The sequence below is a fragment of the Pteronotus mesoamericanus genome, unplaced genomic scaffold (assembly GCF_021234165.1).
Source record: "Pteronotus mesoamericanus isolate MK-2021 breed Mesoamerican mustached bat unplaced genomic scaffold, CSHL_Meso_final contig_164, whole genome shotgun sequence".
NCBI classification, from domain to species: Eukaryota; Metazoa; Chordata; class Mammalia; order Chiroptera; family Mormoopidae; genus Pteronotus; species Pteronotus mesoamericanus.
Window position 1 is genome coordinate 11,940,338 of NW_026555065.1, and position 18,712 is coordinate 11,959,049.

Genomic DNA, 18,712 nt, shown 5'->3' on the forward strand with positions numbered 1-18,712 from the left:
CCTACATTCTTGTTTTGCCAAAGTTCAACCTGGCTATCAGTAGGTAGGCTCTCTCCCCAAAGCTAGGTTACTAATGGAAAGTTCTAAAGCATGAGTTCCTTTCTCAGAACTTGCTTTGTTAATGTCACTAGACTTCCTGGTGCACTTGCTTCTAGATGCTACTCAACTAATTAATACTGAAACAGCTTAGCGTGTAAAAGAAAAAATTCTTCAGGTAGAGTGCTTAGAATTTAGATTTGTGATCAGTGTTTTCCTTTTGTGTGAAATACTATTATGATTCTTGTTATCCATATTAGACGATTATGTACATAAAACTGAAGATTTTCTTGTACTAGTGCTTATTCTGCATAGATTAACACAGTTTAAAGAAATCCAGTTTTTTGATGTTTGGATTTTTTTTTTAAGACTCCCAACCTTGACTAGTAATAGGAAAAAAAACCTCAGTAGTGTGGGTCACCATGAAGTCTGCCAACTTTAATTAACCAAATATGTATCAGGAGTCTTCAATACTTTTTTCAAACTTGTTCATCTTGAACAAATTAAGAGTGCTAGTACTTATTGTCCAACATACTATAGTGATTGTGTTTAATCGTAAAAAATATATAAGCAATGAAAAGGGAGCTCTAAATGGTTTTGGGTTTTTTGCAGTGTGTAGGTTTCATATGCATGAACATTTATGCTATTTTAGATTTTTTTAATCAAAATTTTTAAAGTATTGAAGCTCCCAAAGTTTATTTGTAAATAGTGGCTTGGAACTCTATATAAGATGATTAGATTCTTAGGGAGGCTCATAACGGCTTATTTAAAGCATGATGTAGTTAACCTGTAGTATCATGCTGTGTGATCAGCTTCTTTAGGGAACCAATCAATGTAGATGGGAGAAAGAAGCAGAGGTCTTTCCTTTTTCCTGATGTGATTCAGGAAGTTTTAAGTGTTTGGGTGTGAGTGTTTCCCAGTTGCCCTCTTACCATCCTTAATTCTGGTGGGGTGCTATATAGGCCAACTTGCCTTTTCCCTTCCTGGATGCCCTGTGCTTTAGAATTTCCTACCTTTCCTCCAATCAGAATTCCCATTTCTTTGTGTGGCTGTGGCTGACTGGACTCTAAGGGAAAAGTATTTTCTATCAAGATGTGCAAATTAAGATCATGAAGAAAGTGGCATTAAATTTCTTTTTTTAAGGGTGTTCAGAATAAATCTTTAATATTTCAGACAAAATGATCATATTTCAGGCACCACAGATAGCAATGTTTTTATTGAATTGGCTGGTACTTTCTTGAAAGTACTTCACAACTTCCTTTAGATTGTTGGGATTTTAAATTTCCAAATTTCTTCTCTGAACTCTGAGGGTTTCTTCTCATTTACAAATGTTAGCAATCTCTTTTTTTGTATTTCATTTAGCCAGCAGTGATATAGAAGTCACATCTGCATATTTCCAACTCTTAGTACAATGATGGAAGTTTAGAGCCACCTTAGAGTAAGGAGGATGGGGATGGCATTAACATCTCCCAAGACAAGTGGTTTAGGGGAAATGAAGGGAAGTAAGTGGCTTATAAGCCAGACATTAATACATCAAAGGTTGCCTGTATTTTATTGAAGACTTTTAATAAAACCCAGTGGATAAACTTCATCTTTGTCATATTTTGTCAAATTACTTGGCAGTTATATTAAAATGTATTCTAAATACCTGTACTTCCTTGTTCTGTAGATGATGTAGATGATGTTGCTTGTTAGTTAAAATATCTTATAAAAGAAAGTCCTGCTTCTTATCATGATGTATGTGACTTAAATGACTGTTTCATATTAAAACTATTTCTTCCTTATGTACTGTTTACATATACCTCTTTTTGGGATATTAGTTCAGTACTTTTATACAAATCTGAGTGTGTTCCACATTGGTGACATGTATTTTTGCAGCAATTTTTTGTTTTGTTCATAGAGCATGTCTAAAGTAACACATGCACTAGTGCTGTGGTCTGTGGCAAAATTACTGTAATTCAAATTGGAAAATAAAATGTTTCCAGACTTTGTCCAACATTTATTCCTGTGGCAAAGGAAATTACTATGTAATACTAATTATTTCTTATGCTGGTATGTTTAAGCTACTCTATGAAGTAAGTGAAACATCAATATTTATGGATTAGTAGATGGCCTGATATCTTTGAAATAGGAGAGAGGGGTAAAATTTGATGTTAGCAATTCATAACACTCATAATACAATAAATACTTCTTAAAATTTTGATTTTCCTCTTACAGTTATAACTTACTAAAGAGTTATTTTGACAGTTCATATTAGGATATTTTTAGCCCCTACCATTAAAATTATATACTAGGTTTTGAACTTAACCTACTGTCTTTTGATCAAAAGAGGTATCATTCACTCCACCATAACCAAAATAATTAGTAGTACTTCATTTATTAAGAAACTACAGGCATACCTTCGAGATATTGCAGATTCTGTTCCAGATCATGCAATAAAGCAAATATGGCAATAAAGTGAGTCACAGATTGTTTGGTTATGTTTGTACTACCTTGTCTGTAGTCTACTATAAAGTGTGCAATAACGTTATATCTAAAAACAATGTACATACCTCAATTAAAAATACTTTATTACTAAAAAACGCTATCATCTGAGCATACTGGGAAAATAATGCCAATAGATTTGCTCAACACTGAGTTGCCACAAACCTTCAATTTGTAAAAAATGCAAGACCTATAAAGCGCAATAAAACAAAACAATAAAATGAGGTATGCCTGTATTACAATACCATGAAGCTCTTCTAATTTATCTAGAATTTACATCCATTGATACAAGGACTTCATTGGTGTTTACTTTGTTCAATCTGATGAAAAGATTTGTTAGTAAAAGGATTTAAAGAACAATGTTTAATCTTGGAAAAATTTTAAGCTCTTTAGAGGCATTTAAGAATACTAGTTTAAAAGTATTCTTTTGTCACTAAAACAAGTACCCAAAATAATTATAGTAGATAATAGTTGGTCAATGCAAATATGTATGTTTGAATTATATGCTTGCAAGAAAAAAAAAGAATGCTTGTGAGTGCTTAACCTGCATATCTTTTTAAAACATTTAAATTTTTAGATTTGTCAATTCAAACTATCCTGAATTAATAAGCTTTTCTTATGTCAATGATATATATATTACAAGATAAATGTCTACCTATGCTATGTTAATGATATCTCTATACATCATTTTTTGGCATGGTTGTTGGTGGTACATTTTGTACATTTGATTATTGACTGTTGCTAGGACTGACATAGCAATAAATCTGATTCAGTTCTTAATATTTTAAAAAATGCCAATTACCGTACTGTATCATCCCATTATATTTTACTTGAATACCCAGTGTTTTCATTGGTCCATTTTTTTGTGTTAAAAATTCAGGATATGTGTTAGGAATTTTTTTCTGATGTTTTCACATACAATCTTTTAGAACTGGGTCTTTTTATTTAAATCAGAGGTTTAAAGAAGTATTAGTATTAAGTGATTCATGAATTGCTTTGTGGAAAAACTTAAACTATGACGTGACTAGGTTACCCCCATATTGTTTATTTTCTTTATATGGTTAATGTACAGATTACATTTTCAGAGAAATAAAATTGGCTTGGTATCTAATAGAATATAGTAGATAATGGATAGTTTGAGTATCTAAGGGCTTCCAAGTAGTAAACCAAATAATTCTCAAATCTGAGTTACTTTTTAATAATTGCTATAGATAATGGTAAGCCAATTCTCTGTTTTCTTTTAAAGATATTTAATTTTTACAATTTCTTCCTTATGATTTCTTTTACCTCTTTCTTGAACACCATGCTAGAATTTAAAATTGGAGTTTTAACTTATCTTCCACATTGTAGTTTTCTATTCTATAGTAAGATAAGTAGAGGTTCTATCAAAACAGCCCACGTTATTGTTGGTCATTCTTTTCAGGGATCATGCTAAATGTCATTTGTGCATTGTATAAAAAATGTTATTTATCAGTGTATAGACCTACTATTAGTAGAAATTATGTATGGCAGGCTTTCTTGAACAGTATGTATTGTAAGTTTGTTTCCTATAGTGTTATGCTTCAGATTCTTTTAAATAAAGCTAGTTTTTAGAGAAAAATAACTGTTTTTTAAGTGCTTAACTTTAATCAGACAAGTAGCTGTAACAATTTTGGCTTTGGGTAGATGTCCCAGGAAACATTAAGCAGGACAATAGGCTATCATTTACTAGGAATTTAATTTTATACTGAGGAGCAAACTATTTTTTGGATGGGCCTTTCTACATACATATGTTTTTATCCATATGAAGTTTATATATAACACTGAGTCCAGCTATTCTTTTAAGAAAATGTGAACGTAACATACTTCTTTTTATTTTAACAAATTACAACTTCAGTTTTGTTAATAGAAAATGAATTGGAGAGGAATTCTACAATCTCAGCAGCTTAATTATCCTGAAGCAGAAACACCATACTAAGAACACACTTGCTTGAGGGGAAAATGGGGACATCTGCAATAGTGTCAATAATAAAAATAAAGGAGGAAGAAAAAAATTTGCTTGAATGACAAAATTAGGTTGTGAAAAACCCTTCAAAGCTTGTTTGAAGCAACCATAAGGTGCCTTTAGTCTCACATGAAAAGAGGCTGTATAAATGTGAAAGTGTCAATTGATAGAACTTGGCTTCAGAGGTAAGGCTTTAGAGATGTGACAAGATAAAATTACATCAAGATTAAATTTGAATGCATGAAAGTTCTACTTAAACATATGGAAAGAAAAAGTAAAAATGTGTGTATCTTACCTATTGTAGGAGAGAGAAAAAATGTACAGAGACTTCTGATCAAATAACATTATGAATTGATGCTCTATTCCAAACACATAGTAGTGATAAATTATAAAAAGTAAAATTGGGCTCAAAACCAACACAAATATATCAAAGGACAAGAAGTACAGAAAGAAATCATAAATCATACTGAAGCAGCAATGGGTCCAGAGCAGAAATTTGCAGTCAGACATTCTGGAAAAGTATTAAAATCTTAAAAGTGCTATTACATTACAAAAGTTATGAGATGCAATAATGTAGTACAAAAAAGGAAATGTATTGCTTTAGATAATTTTTAAGCCCAAAAAATGAGATAAGTATTGCTCTCAAGAGGATAACAAAAGAATAAGAACAAAAGAAGGAAATTTTTTTGAAAGGAAATAAAATAGAAAACAAACACTGGAAAGGAATAATAAAGCCACACATAGGTTATTTTTAAAAATTAATGAAATCAACAAGCCTTTGTAAGTGATTTTTTTAAATGGCAGAAATAACAGGAATAAAAAGGGGACAAAAAAATAAAAAAACAGCACTGCTTTGAGCTAGGGGCTAAGCTGGAATGCATCTCCACTGCTGCACAACTTGTGAAAGGAGACTACAAAGCAAAACCTACTTCCAACTGATACTTGGGGCTCCAGCTGCTAGGAAGATGTGGGCCTAAGGTGCACTGTTTTGCAATTTGTTCAGTTGGTAACTGGTATACAGTATCACCAAAGAACTGAAACAGTGAAATTAGCATATCACGCTTGGCTGAATTGGGGTTCCTAAAACTGCTAGAAAGGAGAGGATGAACCCAGAGAAAAGAGATGAAACTAAAATGAAAGACAAAACCCACTGTAAATAAACATTTCAAAACACATGAAGAAACCTGATGATAAAAACAGCCAACTGAGGAGAAGGTGGTGGGTGGAGGTGGAAGAGGATATAGGGGGGAATAAATGATAGTGGAAAAAGTACAATAAAAATAATGTAATAAATAAATACATATAAAAAAATAGCTCTGGCTGGTGTGGCTCAGTGGCTTGAGTGCCAGCCTGCAAATCAAAAGATCGCCGTTTCTATTCCCAGTCAGGGCACATGCCTGGGTTGCAGGCCAGGTCTCCAGTGGGGGGCATGCGAGAGCCAACTGACGGATATTTCCCTCCCTCTTTCTCTAAAATTAATAAAATCTTTCAAAAAAGAAATAAAACACTAAAAAAAGAAAAACAGCCAACCGACACCTTTTGAAATTTCAATCCAGTGAAGATGAACATAACAAGAATAGCCTGAGAAAGACTAAGTAAGTTTCAGGATCCTGAAAGATGAATTGAAGAGTAAAAATAAACATGAAACCCAATAAGTAGACCTTCATTTATTCATTTAACATTTACTGAATTTTTTTAATGTATCAGGAACTGTTCTAGGTGCTATTGCAGTAAATTAGACAACAATCACCAATCACTACTCTCAGGTTTTTATTCTAAAGAGATAGAATAAGTAAATTCTAAAGTATTTTAGGGAATGAATGCTATGAAGAAATCTAAAAAGGAAATGGAAATAGGGAATTCTGGGGCTGCTGGGCAAGAGGTGCAGAGCAGCTCATGTTTTTTAAATAGTTCAATAAGAGAGATTTAAATAATGGCTTCAAAGAGTAAGAGAGACAGTCATGCAGCTGAGGAAGAGAGTTCCAAACAAAGGTAACAGCAGGTACAAGGACCCTGTGGCAGAAGTATGCTTGGCACATTTCAGACATTTCAAGGAGGCCAGTGTGACTGAAAAGAATAGGAGGTAGGGTAAAAAAATCAAAAAACAAAACAATGTGATTAGAAAATTAAAAGGAAACGAGATTATATACGAATTTGTAGATCATTGTAAATTCTTGGCTTTTACTCTGAGATAGAAATTGATTGGAGGATTTTCAGGGAAGAAGGATCATTCTGAATGTTGTATTGAAAATAAAGAGGTAATATATATGAACAGAATTAAACAAAATAACTGGGTGTTCTCTCTGGGTTTTTCTAGGAAGCAGCCTAGAAAATAGGACCTGGACCTCCTTTCTCGCCATGGGAGGGCCTGCACCTGAAATCAGCTTGCCATAGCATTTGTCCCAACTAAAACTTTCCATGTGAGTCAAGAAACCCAGCCAGGCAGCTGGCTTTCTCAGATGGGAGGTCTTTTGAATAGTTTGCACCTAAACCAAGACTGCCTCGGTCACCAGTAGTTTCCCTATGACCAGGTTCTTCTCAAGTTTGCCCTATAAAAAGGGAGACCAGCAAGGGGATGGAATTCCTCTTCTGTAATGCAAACACACAAACGGATTATGCCCTGGCCCCTGTGTGCTTCTCCTTGGAATGATGGGAGAATGGGGCAACCTTTGATATTTCTGGGCTTTGTAAGTTTTCCCTTCTCCCCCAAGAAAACCTATCCCTTAACCTAGTGGCTCTCAAATCTAGTGTGTCTCATAAGTACTAGGTGGGCTTGTTAAAACAGATTTCTGGGCACCACTTCCAGAATTTCTGGTTTAGTAGGTCTGGGGTGTGGTCTCGGAATCTGCATTCCCAGCAAGCCCCCAGCTGATGCTGATATTGTGGTCATGGGGACACACTGAGAACCTGTCTCAATTCATGCAGTAAGTCTGTTAGAAATGAGCTCTGCTGGTTATCACAAGGAGTCCCACTTGCATGACCTCCACCTAGGAGCTAACCATTATCCTTTCTCATGCCTTACTTTCCTTTATAGTTTTACCACATAAATACGAATCCTTAACCAATAGATTTGGTTTTTATTTTAAAGTTTTATGAAAATGGGACTACTGGTCAAGATGGTGGTGGAGGTAGACATAGCTCCCCTCTTCACACAACCACATCAAAATTACAACTAAAACATAGAACAACCATCACTCAGAACCATCAGATATCGAGTTGAATGAAAGTATGACAACTTGTGTGTAGATTTAAAGAAATCACATCCATCCAGCCTGATAGGAGAAGCACAGATGCAGAACAGGCTTGTCCCTCACTCATGTGTGGTGGATAAAAATTTGGGAGGGATATCTTAGGAGGGAGAAGTCCCACACCACACTGGGCCACCCAGCCCAGGGTTCCAGTGCCAAGAAGATAAGTTCCCACAATTTCTGGCTGCAAAAACCAGCAGGGATTGAATCAATGGAAGAAACAAGCCCCAAGCAGTCCCTCTTAATGAACCCACACAAAGACTCACCTACTCAGATTTACTCCCTCTGAGTTCCAGCACCAAGGTAGCAGCTTGAAAGGCCCCAATGGCATAAAGGAAGGAACTGAAGTGTCTGGCATCAAGGGGGGCAAAAGGCACTGTCCCTTTTCTAAACCCTGCCCCTACAGAGCTGGCAAGTTGGTGCCATATCTGAGACTCCATCAACCTGGCTAACACTGTTTGACTCTCCTTGGAGATCCCAGAGATACCAGCCCACCGAACATAAAGACCCAACCAAGCTGTTTTTCCATATGAATAGCTGGTCTTGACTCACACTGCACAATTTCCTAAGTCCTTTCAAACGAGCAACAGTGGGCCTCAGTGGGCCCCAGGCCTGGCACTAGCAGCATCCAGTCTAGATTCACAGCTTGACTTTGCCTGGGTATCTCCAAGCCCAGCACAAGTAGCAGACATCTCAGATTGCTTTACAGCTGAGAGAAGGTGGCCTTGGGCAAAACACAGGTTGGGGCTGACCTAGGGCTGCACCACCTGGGAAACCCCATGGCCAGCACACCCAGTGGAGAGCTATAGGCCATGTCAGAGCACCACCACCCTGTCCTGCGCAGCTGATCCTCCACGAAGGGCGGAGATTGGTGGTCAGTGGTCACAGCCAATCTTTGCAGCTGACTGGCCTGAGTAAATCCCTCCCATTGATCTGCCAACAGCAACCAAGCCTCAACTATAAGAGAAGGGCATACTCAGCCCACACGAAGAGCACATCTCCAGTGCCCAGTTTTGGTGACAGGGGAGACTGTGTCACTGGACTCTACAGGACACCTACTATATTAGGCCATGCTACCAAGACATAGAGTCAAAGTAGCTCTACCTAATACATAGAAATAAACACAGGGAGGCTGCCAAAAGGAGGGGAAAAAAGGAACATGGCCCAAATAGAACAACAGATCAAAACTCCAGAAAAAGAGCTAAACGAAATGGAGATAAGCAATCTATCAGATGCAGAGTTCAAAATACTGACTATAAGGATGCTCAAAGAATTTAGCAAGGACCTCACAGAATAAAAAGGATCTAGTCAGAAATGAAGGATACATTAATGGAAATAAAAAACAATTTCCAGAGAAACCACAGTAGCGTAGATGAAGCCAAGAATCAAATCAATGATTTGGAGCATAAGTAAGCAAAAAACAAACAAAAAAACAAAACAAACAACAACAAAACTGAACAACAGGAAGAAAAAAAGAAAAAAAAATGAAGATAGTATAAGCAACCCCTGGGACAACTTCAAGAGGTCCAACATTCGCATCACAGGGGTGCCAGAAGGAGAAGAAAAGAGCAAGAAATGGGAAATCCATTTGGAAAAATAATGAAAGAAAACTTCCCTAATTTGATGAAGGAAATAGACATGGAAGCCCAGGAAGCACAGAGAGTCCCAAACAAGATGGATGTGAAGAAGCCCACTCCAAGACACATCATAATTAAACTGCTGAAGGTTAAAAATAAAGAGAGAACCTTAGAAGCAGCAAGAGAAAGGCAGAGAATTATGTACAAAGGAGTTCCCATAAGACTATCAGCTGAGTTCGCAAAAGAAACTTTGCAGACAAGAGGGGACTAAAAAGAATTATTCAAAGTGATGAAAAGCAAGGACCTACAAACAAAATTACTCTATCCAGCAAAGCCATCATTTAGAATTGAAGGACAGATGAAGTGCTTCCCAGACAAGGTAAAGCTAAAGGAGTTCATCACCACCAAGCCCTTATTATATGAAATGTTAAAGGGACTTATCTAGGAAAAAGGAGAAGATCAAAACTATGAACATTAAAATGACAACAAACTCACAGCTATCAGCAACTGAACGTAAAAAACAAAACCAAAAACTAAGCAAACAAGTAGAACAAGAATAGAATCATAGATATGGAGATCATTTGGGGGGTTATCAGCTGGGAGGGGGAAGAGGAGAACGGCAAGGGGGGAAGGAATAGGGATTTAGAAGCATAATTGGGTAGGTACAGAACAGACAGGGGATGTTAAGAACTGTATAGGCAATGGAGGAGCCAAAGAACTTACAGGCACAACCCATGGACATGAACTTGGGGGGTGTTGGAGGAGGGAAGGGAGAACCAGGCAGTGGGGGCACGGAGTAAAAATCAGGACAACTGTAATAGCATAGTCAATAAAATATAATTTTAAAAAAAGGCTTTAAGATTGAATTAGTTTCAAGGCTTGTGAAACACTTTTTAGATTTGTACATAAGTGATGAAACAATGTATAAAATTAATGATGTTTAAATTGGGATCAGTTGATGTAATGATTCAGTATAAAACTGATCAAGTTTGTTTTTTTTTTTTTTTAAGATTAACTCATTCATAGTGTAAAAAGCTTAGTAAGACTATGGTAGTCAAAAAAACAATTTCATCTTAGAGGTGTGTATGTGCTTAACAAAGTGATTGTTACTATATTTTCCTGAAACTCCCAAATGGCACATAGTATTCTTTTTACTATCTTCCATAAATACATTACATTACTTGTGTTTTTATATAGTGGGAGAATCTAGACTTGTAATTTTTATGTAATAGGAATACATAAATCCTGTCTTTCGAAGACATGGGAGAGTTTGAAATAAAATGGTAAAAGGAGCACTAGAACCAAAGGATGGAAGGAAGGGGATGCTAAAACAAACAAACAACCATGAAAAAAGAATCCATGGATTGATTCATAGGTTTTTGAACTTAGGGAGACAAGGGAAAATAAGTCTAAGGTGGCCCCAATGTTGAAAGTACAGAACCTTGAGATGACAAACTATTGACAAATAAGTAAGTGAGCAGGCGGCCTGTTTGGAGAAAAAGGTGGTTTTTTATTTTCCCTCCCAAGTCTTTTGCTTCAAAACTCTTCTCAAGGAATTTTTCAGAACCTTTGAAATTTGTGTTAATGACCCTCAAAAGTGAAAAGTTTAAAATCCAAAGGCCTAGATGGCTAATTTTATTAATTTTTTAGTTAATTTTCCTTAATTAGGTACCAAGTGCCTAATTTTCATGTAAATTCACTGTTTTTAACATCAAATTCCAGTAATTTATAAATCGGATTTAGAGAAAGTAGCCCAAGGAATGAACATTGGAATAAGAGGGATCAGGATCTTCATCGAGGTTCTGCTATTAATCTATGTGGCAATGGCATTTAAGATTCCTTAAATGTGTCAGATGACTACATGATCCTTAAGTTTCCTGCCTGCGCTAAAGTTCTAAGTTTCCCTCAGGCAATAGTAAAAGGTATCTGTGTGAATTCAACTTATCCTACAGGTGAGTTGTGGCAAGCATTTGTCAGGTAAGTCGTAGGATCTTTTCTCCACGCTTCTCAAACCACAGAGCGAACTCTACTTACATGCTTTTGGTGCAGGCAAGTTATAGGATCTGAAAAACTTCAATAGTACAAGTAAGATCCCGGGACAGGATACGTCCAAAACAGGATCACCAAAGGGCACTAACTGTCACAGCCTCCATCAGAACAAACTAAAGGCCAGAGCTGAAATGGAGCGTGGACGTCGCACGTGCTTCCTGTGGGTCATGCTTTCCCACCTAGTAAGCCCACATTCTTGCATCATCAGGCGGGAAGATCTTTACTTGCCCTAACAAATGTTGTTCTACTTCTTCGGAGACTTGCTTAGACTTTGGGGAAGTAGTAAGGCCCTAAGAAGTGGTCTAGGGTCTCCACCAGGATGTCCCAGCAGGCCAGAGGCAAGTCCGCAGGGGATCGCAGGGACGCGCTCGGACCACGCTGGGAGCTCCGGGCGCCGCGGCCCCGCGTGACCCGGAAGGGCTGGCGCGTGGTAACCCCGGCTTCCCTAGCAACGGAGCAGGTGAGAGTGCTGACCCACCGCATCGGCTAGCGGCTCCGTCTACCTCCCGGGATGCCCCTGCAGGTTAGCGATTACAGCTGGCAGCAGACGATGACTGCGGTCTTTATCTCTGTGCCCCTCCGAGGAGTCTGCGTCAGAGATGCGGACGTGTTCTGTACGGAAAACTATCTGAAGGTAGGAATGCGAGTCGTGCCTGCCGGCTCTCCGGGGGTGTGGTCCGGAGCTTCCGTGAGTGCGCCCAGGTGTGCGCGAGCAGGCGCGTCCTCCTACAGAAATGCCCTAAAATTTTAGTGCTCTTGAAAACAACAACGAACGAATCCCATACAGGTGATACCTCATCTGTAAGCAGATGTTATCAAATCAGAGATTATTTTTTATCTAGGACTTCCTACATATGCCTTGCTAATCTTTCGCTACCTGGAATAAATTTATAGAGGGCATTCAAGAAAATGATTTTGGCCTCTATCACGTATTACTTAACAGCTGTGTTTTTAATTAGGTAACTAAATTAACTTATGTTTCCCCCCTTCTAAATAGGTCAACTTTGCTCCATTTTTATTTGAGGTGTTTCTCTATGCTCCCATAGACGATGAGAGCAGCAAAGCCAAGATTGGAAATGACACTATTGTTTTCACCTTACATAAAAAAGAAGCGGTCATGTGGGAGACCCTTTCTGTGTCAGGTGGTGAGTTTTGGTTTTTTTTTTAAAGATTCTATTTATTTATTTTTAAAGAGAAGAGAAGGAAGAAAGAGAGGGAGAGAAACATCCATGTAGAGAAAACTTCAATCGGTTGCCTCTCACATGCCTCCAACCAGGGAGCAGCCCAGACATGTGCCCTGACAGGGATTTGAATCAGTGACCTTTCATTTCGTAGGCTGGTGTTCAATCCACTGAGTCACACCAGCCAGGGAAGATGGTAAGTTCTTGAAAGATGTTCATGTGGCTTTTAATATTTTATACCTTTCTTTTTTCATTTTTTAATTGTTGTTCAACAGAGTTGTCTCCATTTTCTAATTTTTATACCTTTTTAAAAAAATTCTCTTTTGAAATAATTATGCTGCTCTTCTACCAAAAAAAGGGCACATGAGCATGATTTAAATAAGATAGTGCTTCAGCTGCCACTTAAATAACTTAAAGACTGAATTATTCTCATTAATTACAACTCTTAAACAGATGTGTATCTTCAGTGGCTAAGGCCTTCCAATATGGCCTTTATCAAACACTTATATTGTATCAGGCATTAATACATCTGTTAAGCCTCCCAACAGCCTATCACTTAGGTATCCCCCACTCCTGTTTTTTTAAAGGCGAGGCTACTGAGGCACAGAGGGTTTAATAACAGACAAATGTCACTCAACTAGTAAGTGGCAGATTGAAAACTGGAGCCTTAGCAGTGTGACTGTAGAATGGTGGTTCTCAACCCTGGCTGCATATTTGAATCACCTATAGAACTTTTAAATGATACAGATGACTGGAACTTACCCTACATCAATCAAACCAGTTTCTAGGAGTGGAACCCTGGTGTTGGTAGTTTTTAAAAAGCTTTTCAGGGACTATACTGTGTAAAATTAAGATTCCCTATTCTCTGTACTTTTAATTAGTACTCTAACAGCCTACATCCGCTTTGTGGGTCAGTAGTTGCCCTCTACTGCTTTAACTCTATTTTCTTCCTTCCTCTTCTGGTTTTCATGTTTCATGGCGCTTTACATCTGCTGCCTGAAATTTTTCTTAGTTGTCTGGCAGTAGGAAATATTAAGAATGGAGAGGTTGCAATCATTTTTGTATTAATATTTTCTTGGTGTCTTGTAGTGGAACTTTTAAAAAAGATTTTATTTATTTATTATTAGAGAAAGGAAGAAAGAGGGGGAGAAAAACATAGATGTGTGGAGAAACACTGATGGGTTGCCTGTTGCACACACCCGATCTGGGGACAGGGCCCACAACCTAGGCCTGTGCACTGACCAGGAATCAAACGGGCAACTTTCGCTTTGTGGGAAGATGCGCAACCAACTGAGCCATGCCAGTCAGGACTTGCAGTGGAATTTAATTTTTTAATCTTCAGGACTCAAAATATACTGATTAAGGTAGGTTACCAGATCTAGGTTACTTTAGTGAGTCCCAGAGTAATTGAAGAGTTTTTTTAAAAAACCAGATTACTGTTCTCCTACCCCAAACTTTCTTTGAGATTCAGTAAGTCTGTGATGAGACCTGGGAATGTGTCATGAAGCACACCCAGGGTGTTTCAGCTTCTTGCCTAAGATTAAATGTAAACACTTTCATTTATTTCAACTCCTGTTGATAATCTTAATTTTTCCAGAACTGTCATCTGTTATAATGGCTTGTCTTAAAATAAACAGATGCGGAGTCGGGGGGTGGTAGGGGTTGAGACTCCACAGGTGATTCTGATGACTGGCCAGATCTGAGAACCACTGACTTAAGAGTGTGTGTGTGTGTGTGTTTCTTCTGGTGGCAAACAGATTTCTCTAGGAAATGTTTTTTCCACCAACTTTTTAGGCTAAAAAGAAGGGTCATATCAGAAAACCTGTTACTTTCCCTGATATCTGACATGAAGCATTTTCTATATCAAATTCCCTTTTAACCTGGATGGCCACCTCATCCAGGAGTAGGAAGAGATTTTCTTTCTTAATCAATTTTCCTCTCTGTTTTACACATCTGCTTTCATTACGCGACTAATTGATTCCTCTCTTTCATGGTTATATGGTCAACTATTCCAAATTTTAACTATTTAACCCACAGTTTAGCAAACTTTTTCTGTAAAGGATCAGATAATATTTTGGATTTTTGCGCTGTATGGTCTCTCTCACAATCACTTAGTTCTGCCATTGTAACACAAAACTAGCCATAGACAATATATATGTATATTTTTCAGTTTACATTCAATTTTATTTTGTATTGGTTTCAGGTATATGACAATACATACTTATTGACACCAAAATATGAATTTAATATAATTTTATATGTCACACAAAATATTATTATTAAATAATAGTTAACTTTTTCCAATTATTTAAAAATGTAAAAGTTATTCTTTGCTTGTATGCTGTTGAAAAACAGGCAACAGGTTGGATTTGGCCATAGTTTGCCAATCTCTGATTTAAATTAGTCAGAATAGTCTTTATAAACTTACATAACAAGTAATGAACATTGATTTTACTTCAGAAATCAGGTTGCAATTTAGCAAAAGTATATTTTTAACAATATTTTTTTTCACATTAGGTATTGTGGAATTCCAGTCTATACTCCAAGCCTGTCTTCCTCATTATTTGAAACATATTTTGCTTCATTGTTTCCTTCTTGATACCCTTTTATTTTCTTTTAAATGCGGAACATCTTACTTGAAAAGTTGATGTTCTTTTAATTATTTCTGCCCCTGTATTGGTCCAGTTGTCTGCCACCTTGATACTAAACAGGAGGAGGTTTGGGGAGAGGCTTCAGACATAATTCCAATCCTAACTCCCAGCCATGACCTCGGATGAATAAAAATTTCGTACTTTTTACTCTTCTTTTACTGAAGTTAAACATTCCCTTCAATTTTGAATGTAGACAACGAACAACAGTAGTATCAGCAAAAATCACAAATATGTTTATATCACAGGTACCTGTCTTTTATACTCACTTACTTTGGAGTTATAATATTAGACTTGTTGCTATATATTATTTAATGTATTAATGAAGCAGCATGAATTAGCCCTGGGCAGGTGGCTCAGTTGCTCGGAGCATCGTCCAGTACACCAAAAGGTTGTGGCTTGGATCCACGGTCAGGGCACATAACTAACCCAGCCAGCGTGTGTACAGGAGGCAGCTGATAGGTGTTTCTCTCTCATGTTTATATTTCCCTCTCTCCCTTCCTCTCACTCTAAAAAAAAAATCAGTAAAAAACATATACTTGGGTAAGGATTTGGGAAAAAAAAGCATTTATTAGTATATCAAATTTATTTTTTAATATTTGTGTTTTAATATGATTTGTTTTCTTTATAAACCTGTTTATTTTATTTCATGCATTTGAAAACATTATGAAGGGATCTATAAGGTTTTATTCTGCCAAGGGGTCTGATGCACCAAAAAGGTTAAGAACTCTTGACTAGTACATGGTTCATCCCTGCCCCCTACCCCCTACCTTACTTACCCTCCTGCTTGTCACCCTCTTCCCCCCAACTTTTCTCTCCTGTCCTGTTTTTATCCCCTCCAAGTCTAGATCCCTTCCTGATCCCTCTTCCCCTAAGATAATTTACACCCTCCCTAATGAATCATAACCTGTGTGTAAAACATTGAGTCACTGAATATAAACTGGATCACAGCCTATGTATAAAACATTGAGTTATTGAATATAAAAATAATTGTTAATGGTGAAATTCTATGTACAACAAATCATGTTACTTTGTAATTTTTCCTAGGCTTGCCCTATACTCTTCATATATATAAATTACCTTTTATGTTTGTGAAGGTGATTGATCATATCAGATTATCTCAACCCATTTTCTCTTCTAAACCCCTGAGTGATGATTTGTTGTGATCAGGTTTATCAGCAACTAGCCCTGCTTTCTCAACAGAGAGGAGACCATGTGTTTTGTTTTTCCCCTCATCTTGTCTCCTCTCTCTGTTTCCTTCTCCCCCTCTCCCTCCCTCTTATGCTTCTCTGTTCTCCTTCTCTGCTGCGCCCCCCCATTTCCCCTGTAGTTCCTTTTCTTTCTCCTTTTCTCTCTCTCATTCTGTAGTAATTAATTACTGTATAGTTACTTGCTTGCCTTTTAATGTTAGCTTTTTGACCAGTTTAATACTGAGAGATGTTTTCACTTCTCCATGTGAAGTTGGGTCCAAAACAATCTCATCCCTGTCCATAATATTAAGCAATTTTCTCCTAAGTAAAACAAATTTATCACAATCCTAACTTAGTGATATTCCTTATGTTTTAGTTGACAAAAAGATGATGCAAAGAATAAGGGAGAAATCTATTTTACAAGCCCAAGAAAAAGCAAAGGAAGCTACAGAAGCAAAAGCTGCAGCAAGACGGGAAGATCAAAAATATGCACTAAATGTCATGATGAAGGTAAGTTTTAGATTGATAGGAAAGTCCTGGAATTAAAGAAATGATAATAAACTATGTAAGGATAATTAGTTCCAGCCTAAACTTTTTGTTCATACTTTGGTTATAGGACTTAGTAAATTAAATAAGCTATCTACTAATTACATGTGTTCTTGAAAATCTTTTTTTTTTAATTCAAAGATTCAATTTATTTACTTTTAGAGAGAAGGTAAAGGAGGGAGAAAGAGAGGGGGAGAAACATTGGTGTGAGAAAGACACATCAATCATTTGCCTCTTGTACGCACCCCGAGTGGGGACCCAAACCTGCAGCACAAACCAGGCATGTGCCTTGACTGGGAATGGAACTGGCAACCTTTCATTTTGTGAAATGACACCCAGCTAACTAAGCCACACTGGTCAGGGCCTGAAAATCTTTATCAAAGTTGAGGGTATAAATGTTGAATAATAATAGATTTACTTGTGTCAGTGAGACTTTTCTATTTCCAAGAGAGTCAGAAATGATGAGGTTTTATGGTATATTTTACCTCTTTCTTAATCTTGGAATAATGGACACAATTATTTAAAACAAGAAAAACACTAAATATCCATAAATAAATATATTTTGAATTGTTGAGGATTTCAAGTTAAAGCTTGAAGCAGCAATATTTTTTGAGATATAATTCACATATCATACAATTCACACATTTAAAGTTTACAATCCATTCAGAGTTGTGCAGCCATCACCACAGTCAATTTTAGAACATTTTTATCACCCCCTCAGAAACCCCCTGCCCATTAGCAGTTATTCTCCATCCCTCCCATCCCCCAGCCTTAGGCAGTCACTACTCTACTTTCTGCCTCTAAAGATTTACCTATGCTCACTAGTTTTCGCAAGTGATTTCTTATTGCACATTCTCATTTTGACATCTTGAAATGATTAAGAAATACATAACAGGCATTATCTCATCAAGAGCTCTGTGAACCCATGACTCTTCTTTTGCATTTGAAGTATTGTTTTTAAAATCAAAAGTTCATAATTCCAAAGATTTCACAACTTCTTTTATCTCTTCTACTTGACTTTTAAATATAGCCTATCCTTATATACTTTGTTTTTTACTTAATTAACCACATGGTCAGCTGACCAAAGATTCCTGCTTGCAGTATACTTGGTGAGTTCCAGTTTTTCTTGATTGTATTATCACTTCTCTTAGCCTTTTGATTTTATCATTTTCTTGAATTTTATTTTTTTAAAAAACTTTATTTACTTTTTTAGAGAGAGGGGATGTGAGGGAGAAAGAGAGAGAGAAACCTTCCTGTGAGAGAGATACACTGATCAGTTGCCTCTCGCACACCCCCAACAGAGGACCTGGCCCACAACCCAGGCATGTGCCCTGACTGGGAATTGAACCGGCAGCCTTTGAGTTTGCAGCCCCAAACTGAGCCATACCCGCCAGAGCAACTTTCCTAAATTGAAAAAAAATAAAAGCAGCCCTGGCTGGTGTCACCCAGTGGATTGAGTGCCAGCCTGCAAACCAAAGGGTTGCTAATTCAATTCACAGCCAGGGCACATGCCTGGGTTGCAGGCCAGGTCCCCAGTTGGAGTGGGGGTGGGGGGTGCCGGGGTGGCGTGTGAGAGACAACCACACATGGACGTTTCTCTCCCTCTCTTTCTCTCTCCCTTCCTCTCTAAAAATAAATGAATAAAATCTTTAAAAAAAGCAAAATATAAAATCTGTGACAACAGATAAATATTTACTGAACTAACTAATAAAACAGAGTACTGCTGGCTACATAAAACGAGTTTCGGGGTGTTCCCTCCTCTTCCATTT

At 37.3% G+C, this 18,712-nt stretch overlaps 1 protein-coding gene across 2 annotated transcripts in view; it reads left to right on the top strand.

Moving 5' to 3' along the window:
* The first annotated feature begins 11,889 nt into the window (after positions 1–11,889).
* The window catches only part of DNAAF4 (dynein axonemal assembly factor 4), a 38,686-nt gene continuing 31,863 nt past the window's right edge, over positions 11,890–18,712 (top strand). For both annotated transcript variants that reach the window (XM_054564680.1, XM_054564681.1), the window contains exons 1-3: positions 11,890–12,012; positions 12,376–12,523; positions 16,774–16,907. In XM_054564680.1, the coding sequence (XP_054420655.1) occupies positions 11,890–12,012; positions 12,376–12,523; positions 16,774–16,907 (405 nt within the window). The remainder of the gene's footprint in view (positions 12,013–12,375; positions 12,524–16,773; positions 16,908–18,712) is intronic.